Raw genomic sequence first — 11,502 nt, forward strand, 5'->3', positions numbered from 1 at the left:
GCCCCCTCACCTCCAGCTTGCTTCGCTGGCTCACTCAGCTACCTCCGGAAGTGGGGGAGGGGCTGTCCTTCCCCCCCCCCCCTTCCCCATCACCTTCTTACCCCAGTAGGGGAAGGGCAGCTACTCCCCACCCTGGGGAGTGGTTCGGGTAGCTCTCCCTCCCTAACCGCAGAGGGGAGGGCTGCTTGGACCCTAAGGATTCCGGGACCTGGGCCAAGGGGGAAAATAAATATACCCACAGACCCAGGTGCGAATCGCCCAGCTGGGCCAAGGGGACTGCACAGTCCGCGGGTCCTTGAGTCTGAACCCGAACTTGCATTTTTGCAGAGGCTGCGGGGGAAGGGAGTGTGTGTGGCTCCAGGGACAGAGAATGGGGACGAGGGGGGTTGGTTAGAGTACTGTCAGCAGGGGTGGGCCCTATGCAAATCAGCCGGCTATTTTGGGAGCCCTAGCCTCCCGAGACCGAGGGGGGTGGGAATGAAGTAAGAGGCCAGGGTTTGCCCCAGCTCCCCTTGGACCCACGTGGCAGGCCCCAGGGGTCCAAGTGTGCCAAACAGCATGGCAACACAAGGCCACAGGGAAATGCCAAGTCAATGGGGAGCTGGAACCAGGGCCCAGGCCAGCCAAAGGAGGGCACCTAGAGGGGAAGGGAGAGAAGAGACTGGGCTTGGGCACAGCTCCAGAGAAAACCTCAGCCCTGGGGCACCTGGCTGCACCCACATTCCTCCTCTGGCTGCCCAGCAACCAAGGTCCCGGGCTTATCCGTGCCCTTGGGTGCCTGTCCGCTACACCCCCACCCTCACTACACACACTCTTTTGTAATTAACACAGAGGCAAACAACCTGGTCTTTGGCTTCCTTTTATTAGCCCCACTCCTCAGCCCTGTGGGGCTCCCCTCCACCCCCAACACACACACACCCCTCTCCCTGAAGGGAACCATGAGACAACAGCTCAGGGCACCCCTCTGGCCTCCAGTGCTTCCATAAGAGGCCTATCTGAGGGTACTCAGGGAATGCCCCTTCCCACACAAGCTCTGGGAGAGAACTCTGTCCAGGAGGACCCTGAAAGGGAGCCGAGATGGAGACTAACTGCTAGCCAGTGGAAGAGACAGCAAGGTCCAATGAGGTGGGTAGATGCTGCTTCCTTCCTCCCCACTTTTCTATCAGCCTCCCTGTAGATCTCCACACCTCTGCCCTCACCCAGGTGCCCCCAAGAATCTGATACCCACTGGCCCTACCAATGTGAGGGTGGCAGCTGCCCATCTGGGCATCCCTCTCCTCCAGCCCAAACTTGCCTAGACTGTCTTAGACTCATGAAGCCCCATCATGGAGTCTGCACACTGGCACGCTAGAGAAATGAACTCATTCCCCCATCCTGGATTTGGGGAAACACACACACACTAAGTCTGTGTCTCAGAGGCCTGGCATGGCGAGTCCTGAGAGGAGGTACCTGCTCTTTCCCTGACAGCCAAGTTTATCTGCAAAAGCTTTAATGCTGATAGGGTGTGCTGCAGGCCTGGCATGGGGGGGGGGGGAAGAGGGACAGACCATGCCTAGCATGGACTTGAGCACTTAATGTTTGCTGAAGAAGGAACTGGGGGAATGAGACTGGCATTTCCAATCCTTTGGAAGGCCTGCGCCCTAGGCATTACAGGGGAGCTGGGATGCAGGGTGCCAGGCTCCCTTATGTCCAGAGATGCCTTTGAGGTATCCCTGTTAAGTCACACCAGCATCTTAGAGGCAATGTCCTAAATGACCCAGGGGCACTATCCATATTGAAGTCAGAAAGCCAGCTGGTACCCACCCAATACAGCTGGGGTGGCCGAGGGGAGGAGGGTAAGGTATCTGTTTCTCTGTTGGGGCAGAAATCTAGCCTGAGATCCTCAAGGCGGTATGGATTCCTCTGCGGCAGCTAGAAAAGAGTGAAGAAACCAATTCAGCCCCTGGGGTGGGCATGCCATCTACCTTCCCCATGCAGGCTTCAAGCAGTCCAAGGAGAGTCTTCATAGGAGGAAGAGAGAGGAGTATGGGATTGGGGAAGGTGGTGCGGAAGTTAAGAGAAGGGCATGGAAGCTCTAGTCTCATGAGGGCTCGCCATCCCCCACCACAGCTTTCTGGAATCTTCTTCTCTCTGGTTGGGATAGGTGCTTTGGGGGGTTTGCCAACAAAACAGCTGGGGGGAGGGGACTGACTGCCAGTCCCCTTGCCAAAGGGTCCCTTCTCTAGCCCAGAAAGTGGCAGAGACACCCTTGGTGGTGCCCATAGGATGCCCCATGCCACTGTGACTTCAGGTGTCAATGAAACCCTCCCAGGACTCTGGGAATTCTGAAGCTAAGCATGATCAGGTATAAACTCCTGCATTCAGAAGCAGAGTGTCTCCAGTGGGCAGAAGAATATGGGCAAGGAAAGCAGGGAGCATCCCAGGCCAGAGGGCTGATGGGCCCAAGCATGTCTCCAGGGGACTGACTCACGGCGGATGGCTAGCAGGGTGTTCCCATGGCAACAGGACACAGAGGTCACCGTGTAGGGTTGAGCTTCATCCAGCTGCACAGGCCGAGGGAGCCCGGCGTCCTCGTCCTTACGCCCCAGGCGGCCACGGGCGCCTTTTCCCCAAGTGTACACGTCTCCTTCTGCCAGCAAGAACCCACAGGGGGAATGGCTCCGTTCTCACCAGGGCACCCACGGGGTCCAACCCTCACCAGGGCCCACAGTGGTCCAGACAACCCTCTTCTCCACAGTCCTCCTTCCTCCCACTGAGGGATGAGGAAGTGGGATGAGGAAGTTCAGACTCATCAGAGACAAGTGTGCAAGCCCACATTCACACCTAGGTCAATTTTGACTCCAGGGTGTCCTCTAGAGCTCCAGTCAAGCTGTGGTCCTCACACTGAGGTACTCCTGGGGACTGGTGCCCCTAACTTACTCTACCATGCCAGGGTTTGTGAGATCACAAACCAGTCAGAAGGTGGGCTACAAGGCCATTTAAGTCCAGGTCCCTCATTTTACAGATGAGGAAACTGAGGCCCAGGGGAGGGGGAGTGGTGCCCTGAAGCTACCCAGGTAGTACATAGCAGAGGCAGGATCCAATCCCTATGATCTCTCCACTATCACAGACTGATTCTCTGGGTACTCATGGGTATCACCAATGCATCTGGCACTGCCCAGAAAACCAGTCCCATCCATGTTACCTGCTCCTCACCTGCACCAATGGCCACGGTAAAGGCATCCCCACAAGCCACCATCACCACCTTGATCCCCTGCAGCCCTGCTACCAGGCAGGGGGCTCGGCTGCCCCGGCGTGCACTGGTGCCCAGCTGCCCGTGCTGGTTGCTGCCAAATGTGTAGCATTCACCAGAAGCTGAGGAAGAAATTGAGGGTGAGCCAAGGGGTCTCCAAGGAGAGAGCAAGCCCTGCCTCCCTCCTAAATCCAAACTCAAGTGGAGAAAATCTGCCACTCACCTGTTACAGCAGCAGAGTGGGCAGTGCCCACATCGACACTCACTAGAGGCTCTGAGTCAAGGGGTACAGAGCCCAGGGGCATAAAGCTCAGGGCTTCTTCCACCTGGTCGTGGGAGCCAGGCTCCTCCCCAGGGGACACTCGGTCCAAACCCAGCTTGTTAAACCTGCAGGGAAGACAGGAGAACTCTACATAACCACAGGGCATGAAAGTGGTCTAGAACAGGAGATGGTTCTCTCCTAATGTGTCTCATCAGGAACTGAAAATAGGAGGGAAGAGAGGAGGACGTGAGAGGCTCACTGAAGGGAGAAGGGAAAGGTAATGAGATGTATGTGGCCAGGCCAAGAAGGCATCACTTAGAGAACAGGGTGGGCAGGTGAGCCCACTACAAGACCATGGCAGGAACAGAGTCCCCCTTGTGCCTGGGATTCTCTGGGTCCTGAGATCCTGCAGTGGCAGGAAGGGCAGGCACTTGGTAAATGGAAATGGGACTGAGGGAGCTTTAGGGCCTGGGGTAACCTGTGTCAGCCCCATCCTCTCACCTGTTACTCCCACAGGCCAGGGCCCGGCCAGGCACTGTGAGGATCATTGAGGAATCGATGCCACACACAACCCACTGGGCTTCCTGTTGAGGGGGCACGGGCACCTGCTGTGGGGAGCTGTGAGACTCTCGGGTGCCCAGCCCCAGTCGGCCTGCCAGGCAAGGGGAATAAAGGATGATTTATGGGAACCTAGGGAAGAGGAGCAGGCCCGGGCAGGGAGGCAGGGCCCTGGAGAGAGGCAGGCTGGGGGCAAGGGGAGGTAGAATGAACTCAAGTTGAGAGGGAGAACATAGCTGGACAGTCACAGACTACTGACAGGCCCAGAAGAGTACTGAGAAACAAAGCCAACCCTTCTATTTCACAGATGGAGAAACTGAGCCCTGGAGTGAGAGGTCCCACAGACCTTGACACAGCTGGGGGCTCTTCTATCTACCCTCAAACACCCTTCGAATATCTTTGCCACTAGACCAAGAATGGGACCTCCAACTGTGTATGTAGGGAGAGGCAGCATCAGAAGCATGGGACTGTTAGCGGTCCTGGGGGTGTTAGGGACCTGTTAGTACAGACGGGCCGGCCCTCACCACCATCCCCACGACCCCAGGCAAACAGCTCCCGCTCTGTGGACAGGGCCAAGACGTGGGATGCCCCACAGGCCACCTGCATCATCTCATAGCCCAGCAAGGCCTCCACAATTGTAGGCTGGAAGGGGAAAAGATGGGCAAATGGGACCCTGAAGTTTCAGGGCTAATGCTGGGCAGCCTGTTTCTCTTTGTCCCTCCTTCCCCTGGAGCCCAGCCCTGACCTGGAAACCGAGAAAGGCCCAACCCCTCTGAATCCCCAGTCCAGGCCAGAAACCCCTCTTAGGGTGGCCTGTCTCTTTAAATCCCCTCTCCTTCCCACCGTACCAGGATCCCCAGGCGCTGCCCCCATGGGTTTCTGGGGATTCCCCTCTAGGCCCCCAGGAGGCAGGTTCTTTGATGTTCCTTACCCCACATATACACACACCTGGCTGAGGTCGGTCAAGCTGCCGTGGCCCAGGCAGCCGTTACTGCCACTACCGAAGGTCATGATGATGCCTCGGTCTAAGGGATGGCAGAAGAAGGGCATGCTGGGTCAGTGGGGCCCAGCTGGGGCCACTCCAATGGGACATGCTGGGGCTGGAGCACGTGGGGGGAAGAGCGGGGGCCTTCCTGTGTGGGGAGTCTGCCCCCTGCATCCTGGAGCCCTCCCCATGCCCAAACCTCATGCTGCCCTTTGCCCAGTACCAGTGAGACAGGCAGTGAAGAGGTCTCCACAGGCCACGTGCTTGATAGTCACTCCTGACTGGCCCTCCAGAAATCGTGAGATGAACTGGGGCTGGTGTTGTTCCAAGGCTCCCGGCAGCAGGATGCCCCCACCAACGCCCATAGGCGGTGCCTGCATTGGGACAGAGCAGGTGCTGGGCTGGTGGCCAGACACCCCCACAGAAGCTCCCCTTGCTCACCTCCCACATGATAAGGGGTGGCCAGACACCCCCACAGAAGCTCCCCTTGCTCACCTCCCACATGATAAGGCGCCCAGACCGAGTGACACCAGCCTTCTGGGTGCGCCCGGCTGAAACCTGGACCACCTCAGTGTTGAGCATGGGCAGCCTCGTGGGGATGCTGAGCCCACCGCCCCAGGTGTAGACAGAGGACAGGGGAGGCGGGATGCCTGGCCGGGGCAGCCCCTGGGGCACACCTACAAGGAGAGAGCATGGGAAGTGCCCTGAGAACAGCTGGGCCCTGGCATTCCTCCAAGCTGTCTGAGCAGCTCGTGAAGGGGGCAGGAGGAAGAATGGACATCTCTTGTCCAGATGACTATGGTGTTATCGTTGGCATCTCAGGAAGTCACTAACCTGCTCAAAAAGTTGCTGTGGCTCCCTACTGCCTAGTAAATAAGGTGTGTGTTCTTGGAATTGCCATTCAAGGCTCTCCATAATCTGCAGGTGGGAAGCATGCTCCTGCCTTTTTTCCATCAAACCTCTCTCAAGTTTCAGCCAAACTGGCCCATTGTCTACAGCCTGTGTCCTGTTAGCTCAGCTCTGGTCTTGGATCACACCCAGCCCATACCTGTTACTGCCTTTTCCTTCATATCTTTTACAAAATCTAATCTGCCCTATAAGGGTGGTTATCCAGGTGCTCCCCCCACCCTCTGGGGTGTGTCTGCCTTCCCCTGACAAGTGCAGTCTGGCTCCAGGCCTGGGAAGCTCCCCCTCCTCACCACCTCCTCTTTCCTTGGCTTTCCTCCAGACTCTCCTGGGGAGGCCTTTCCCCAGGTGCACTGCCCCCTTCCCTTCAGATGACGTCCATCCCATAGAAGCAGCCTCCACTGGGAAGGGAGCTATAGCACGGCATCCCAGGAACGATGCTTGGTGACTGACAGCTCTCCCCCTTGTGCTTACCCTGCTCCCTGCCATTAGACCAGAAGCTCTCCGAGGTCAGAACTGATGGCCTCCTTCCCTCCGGGGCCACAGTGGCCTTTAGTAAATGTGTCATTGACAGGACTGAGATGGGAAATGGGGTGCCCGGCAGGACCCCCAAACAGACTTACCACGGGGTCGGGGGCCACCTGTTCTGCCACCTGCTCGGCCACATGGCATTGTAGGCACACTGCCCAGGGGCTTCTCTACCCTGCAGGAAGGATGTGTGGATGTTGGCTCAGCAGTCATGGATCCTGGTGCCTCCAGCTCACCTACCCCTGCTGTGTGACCTCTAGTCAGTCACATAGCTTCTCTGGGCTTAAATGTAAAATGAGGGGGCTCGACACAGAGGTAGGCTGGTACATCAGGATCAGAGGGTCTGGGCTCAAATCATCTCTGCCATTTACCAGCTGTGTGACCTCAGGCAAGTTCACCGAGGAGGCCTCAGTTTCCTCATTTGAACAATGAAGGGCTTGAAGTGGATGCCTTGCTCTGAATGGCTGGTAACATGCCTCTCCCCAGCCCTGCCGCTCACTTACCCTGGGCCCTCCCCCAGCCTCCTCTTTCTTGTCCCGCCCACTCCCCGTGTCCACCCCACTGGCCTCTTCATCCTGACACTTCCCACGTCAGTGTAGAGATTGAGCAGCGCACGGACACAGAGGGGCTGGGCCATGATGTGGCTCAATGGGGGCCGCTGGGAAGGCTCGAGGCTCAGCAGGCTCAGCACCAACTGGCGGAGCTCGACGCTGTATCGATCCGAGATGGGCGCGAAGGTGCCACTCATGATCTTCAGCACCAGGGCCGGGAGGTTCTGCACAAGCAAAGCCAAGGCCCCTCAGAAACCTTGTGGGCAGCAGGCCAGGCTGGGCCAGGAGAGAGGAAACCAGGCCGACGAGGGAGAGAAGACACAAACACAGATCCCAGCAAAGAAAAAGAGACAGGAACAAAACTGGCAGCAGTCCTGCCTTCAAGAAGGAAGTCAGGATGCAAAGCAGGTAGGGCTAATCGAGAGAGGCTACCTGGAAGAGGTGATGGCCTTGAACACGACTGGAAGTGTGAGGGGCATGAGGCTTGGTAGAGAGGCATTAGGAGCAAGTTACGGTGAGAGAGGAGGCATTCTGGACAGCAAGAGAAGCTGAGTCAGGGCAATGAAGGAGTGAGCTGGAAAGTGTCCTCTCCTCCTCCTGGCCCCCAAGTCTTACCGCGGCCTCAAAGGCCCTCTTGAGGCTGGCCAGCTCGTAGAGGACACAACCCAGGGCCCAGATGTCGCTTTTCTGGTTATAGGGCTTGCCCTCACACAGCTCTGGGGAGATGTAACAAGGGGTACCCACCACCTGCAGAGAAGATGGCGAGGATTAGCAATGAGGACTCAGCTAAAAGGGCTCGGGACGCAGACTGCTGGGACTAGTGTGACTCCAGCTTGGCACCTCATCCTGCAGCCTGGGCTCAGCCTCAGTTAGAGGGGGGACTGAACTAGATCTCAAAGGAAGATCCCTTCCAGCTTTCCAACCATGATCCTAGCGTGGACCTGGGAGTCTCTGACAAGGAAGAGAGAGGTCTAGTGGCTTGGAAAAAGGCCCTCCCTACCGTTTCTCCATCTTCCCTCTGTCTGGCCACCATGTGGACGTCCACAAAGGCCACAGACAGGCCCTGAGGAGGAGTGGACCCCAGAGACCATGAAGTCCCACCAGCCACCACGTTTAGAGAAGAGGAAATGAAGGTTGTATGTTTGGTTACAGAGAGAGCTGAGACTAGGAGACCTGGGGAAGGGCCTGGAGCCCAAGGCCCACTTGCCGTGTAGGCCTTGCTCTTGCTGCTCAGGATCTTGGAGATGCCAAAGTCACCAATCTTCACGATCATCCGGTGTTTGTCCAGGAGAATGTTCTGGGTCTTGAGGTCTCGGTGGAGGATGAGGTGGGTATGCACATGGTGCAGGGCCAGCAGGATCTGCACAAAGAAGTGCAGGATGGTCTCCTCGTCTAGGAGGGAGTTGCAGCGCTTCTGGATGTACTCAGCCAGCGTGCCCCCTGTGGGCAGAGAAGGGCACGAGGCCGTCCCCCAGTGCACCTTGGGTCCTGGAGCCCCCCCCGATGGCACAGAGTGAGCCTCACCCCTCTCCCTAGGCCAGGGAAGAGTCACAGGATGTCACTGCTAGAAGGGACCTTGGGGACCAACTCCTCCCTCAACAAAGGAGGAAACTGAGGCCCACCATCACCAAGGCAGGGACGGGAGCAGAACCTGGCTAGTGTCTGGGGCTCTGTCCAAGATGGGCAGGGCTGGGAGGGGAGGGGGCCCAGGGTGGACCAGAGGCCCCCCCCGACCTGGGGCATATTCCATGGCGATCATCAGGGCCTTGTCCTCCAGGAAGTTCTCGTAGTACTCGATGACGTTGGGGTGGTTCAGCAGCTTGAGCACCTGGCACTCGTTCTGGGCGGCCAGCCGCTCATCCTTGGTCATCTGCTCCACCGGGATCTGCTTGATGATCACCAGCTTCTGGTCCGCCTTGCGCAGGCACAGGTGCACGATCCTGGAAGGCATGCAGTAGGCAGTTAATAAATGCTGAGTGACCGATGGACAGGAGGACTCAGGTGGCAGAGGCAGGTGCCAGGAGAGCAGCAGGTGGGGCAAGGATGGCGGGAAACCGAGTCCAGACTTCCCAGAACAAACCCCATAATGAGAAGATTTCTTCTGTGAGATGCGCACTCGGTCCAAAGGCCGCACTTGAGGACCTGGAGGCCCCAGGCTCCCCACCCTGGGCTAGAGGATCCTTTAGACACACCCACCCCATTTTACAGATGGAAAAACTGAGGGCCCCGAAGATTGAGCGACCGGGAGGGGTCACACAGCAAGTTAGTGCCAGAGGTGGGATTGGAACCCAAGCCCCTAGAGTGCAAGCCAGGCGCTGGGGGGCACAGAGGGCAGGGGCAGGAGCTAGGAATGGGGCAGGCACTAAGGGACCTAGAGAAAGGAGTGGCCAGAATGGGGGCGTGGTCATGAGGGGGCGTGGTCACGATGGGGCGTGGCTCTGAGGCTCGCCTGCTTGTGGGTGGGAACCAGGGGCCGGAAGTGGGGGCGGGACTTCCGAGAGCTGGACTGGAGCCCATGGGGGGCCGGCTGGTGCTCCTAGGCCCGGAGGCTCCGAGCTGGGCGTTTGTCCTTTCCTCCTCGATTGTGCCCTACCGCCCTCACTCTGTTCCCTTCACCCGCCCGCAGCCCGTGCCCTGCCTCACCCGAAAGCGCCTCTCCCTACCACCCGGATCCGCTCGTACTTCTCCATGGCGAACCTGTGGGCCCACGCTTCCGGGACCCGCTACGGCGGCCGTGCTGGGGTGAGGAGGGGGAAACTGCGCATGCGCAGACCCCTTCTCCTGTCTGCGTGGAGGAGCCTTTCCTGGCTGGGTAGGGGCGCTGCTCCGGCCTGGTCGCCCTCACCCCGAATCTCCTTCACTCCCCTCACGCCCGTGCGCTCTCCCCCCCAGACAGTTGTAGGTGATGTTTCTAAAGCACTTTAAAGATTAGAGTGCTTTACATACATTAACTTGATTTATCTTCCCCTCTTCCGCACAAGCGAAGCCCCATTGTACAGATCGAGAAACTGAGGCCGAGAGAGGTTGAGATTGTGCTCCAGGACGCACAGCAAGTGTCGGAGCAGACACTCAAGCCCGGCCCAATTCCTGTTCCGTTTCCCCATCGCACAGCATCGTCTTTCTTGCAGACCCCAGGCTGCTCCGCTCCCTCCCATCCATCTCTGCTACAGTCCCACCCATGCCCCGCAGAGGCCCCCTGGGAAGCCCGGGGTCACACCTGGAATCCTGCGCTGTGCCCCCCGCACAGGGCGCCACATCCCCCGGCCCCGGCTCTCCCCAGTTTGAGGGTCTCCGAGGTGTCAGCTAAAGCCCCACCTTCTGGTCCTGCTGTAACGCTAGGGCCTCTCCTCCGCGAGCGTCTCCTGCTCTGACCGTAGATAACTCGTGGGCTACATTGTTGCAAAACTCCTACCTTAGAATACCAGCTTCTTGGAGGCAGCGACTTTCTCTTTTTAGCTTTGCTTTGTCCTCAATCCTTAGCACGGCGCCTGGCACACAGGAAGCGAATAATAAATGCTCGTCAAATACCTATTCTTTCATTTCCCTCATTTTCAGTTCCCAACCTAGAATGTCCCCCATGCCTGGAATGCCCTCCCTCCTCCATTCCAATGACTGCTTTCCATGGCTTCCTCTAATTCCCGACTAAAATCCCTTCTTTTATTGGAAGCCCTCTGTTACTAACTTCCTATTTATCAGCTATATAGCTTGTTTTGAATATATGTGTTTGCTCTATTTGTATATATGTTGTCTGCCCTATTACATTGTAAGTTCCTCCAGGGCAAGAACTATCTTTTGCCTTTTTTTTTTAATTTCCAGCCCTTAGCACTGTGCCTGGCACATAGAAGGTGCTTAATAAATGTTTATTGATTAATTGATTGAGACAGAGGTGAAGGAGGAGATAATGACAGAAGGCATCACTTCTGACTACCTGATTCCCCCCCCCATCTCCCCTGCCCAGCTCAGAGAACTCCTGAGCTTTTTTTTGCTTCCACTCCCTTCACCTTCTCCCCATCCTGATATGGTGAAATATGAATTTCACTTCTGCCCTGAACACAGCACACTTCACAGCTATGTTACCATGTGTAAACTATCTGATATTCAACTTCTTTCTCTGATAAATGTGAATAATAATAAGTCTGGTAGCATTTAGTTTAACGGGAGATTATAAGCAACCAATTTAAAAACACTACATATATGTTAAGTTGTTTCCAATCATGTCTGACTTCATGACCCCATTTGGGGTTTTCTTGGCAAAGATACTGGAGTGCTTTGTCATTTCCTCCTACAGTTCATTTTACAGTTGAGGAAACTGAGGCAAACAGGATGAAATGACTTGCCCAGGGTCACACAGCTAGTGTCTGAAGCCAGATTTAAACTCAGGAAACTGAGACTTCCTGACTCCAGGCCTGGTGCTCTCTTCACTGCCCCACCTAGCTTCCCTTTATATATACATATATGTAGATTATTATTCTATCCTAGG

The 11,502-nt window shown here is 56.7% G+C and overlaps 1 protein-coding gene across 1 annotated transcript; it reads right to left on the reverse strand.

The window, feature by feature from the left end:
- Positions 1–843: 843 nt before the first annotated feature.
- On the reverse strand, positions 844–10,188 carry NEK8 (NIMA related kinase 8). The gene is made up of 15 exons (XM_069089791.1): positions 9,666–10,188; positions 8,757–8,962; positions 8,230–8,462; positions 7,638–7,769; positions 7,038–7,246; positions 6,567–6,646; positions 5,533–5,714; positions 5,261–5,411; positions 5,001–5,077; positions 4,577–4,694; positions 3,996–4,146; positions 3,456–3,619; positions 3,196–3,354; positions 2,471–2,629; positions 844–1,911 (listed from the first exon to the last, which is right to left on the reverse strand). Exons 1-15 carry the CDS (start codon positions 9,710–9,712, stop codon positions 1,883–1,885), a joined length of 2,097 nt encoding a protein of 698 aa, XP_068945892.1. The 5' UTR covers positions 9,713–10,188; the 3' UTR covers positions 844–1,882.
- Between the last annotated feature and the right edge of the window lie 1,314 nt (positions 10,189–11,502).

This window comes from Petaurus breviceps, unplaced genomic scaffold (genome assembly GCF_028583685.1).
Source record: "Petaurus breviceps papuanus isolate PSGF00001 unplaced genomic scaffold, PetGlider_PUasm1.0 186, whole genome shotgun sequence".
Lineage (NCBI taxonomy): Eukaryota > Metazoa > Chordata > Mammalia > Diprotodontia > Petauridae > Petaurus > Petaurus breviceps.

Coding starts and splice junctions, on each gene's coding strand:
- NEK8 (XM_069089791.1), bottom strand. CDS start 9,712: ATGGAGAAGTACGAGCGGATCCGGGTGGTAGGGAGAGGCGCTTTCGG. Junction 5,715..6,566: donor AGGTGGCCCCCGACCCCGTG/GTAAGTCTGTTT, acceptor CTCTCCTTGTAG/GTGTGCCCCAGGGGCTGCCC. Junction 2,630..3,195: donor TACCGTGGCCATTGGTGCAG/GTGAGGAGCAGG, acceptor TCTTGCTGGCAG/AAGGAGACGTGTACACTTGG.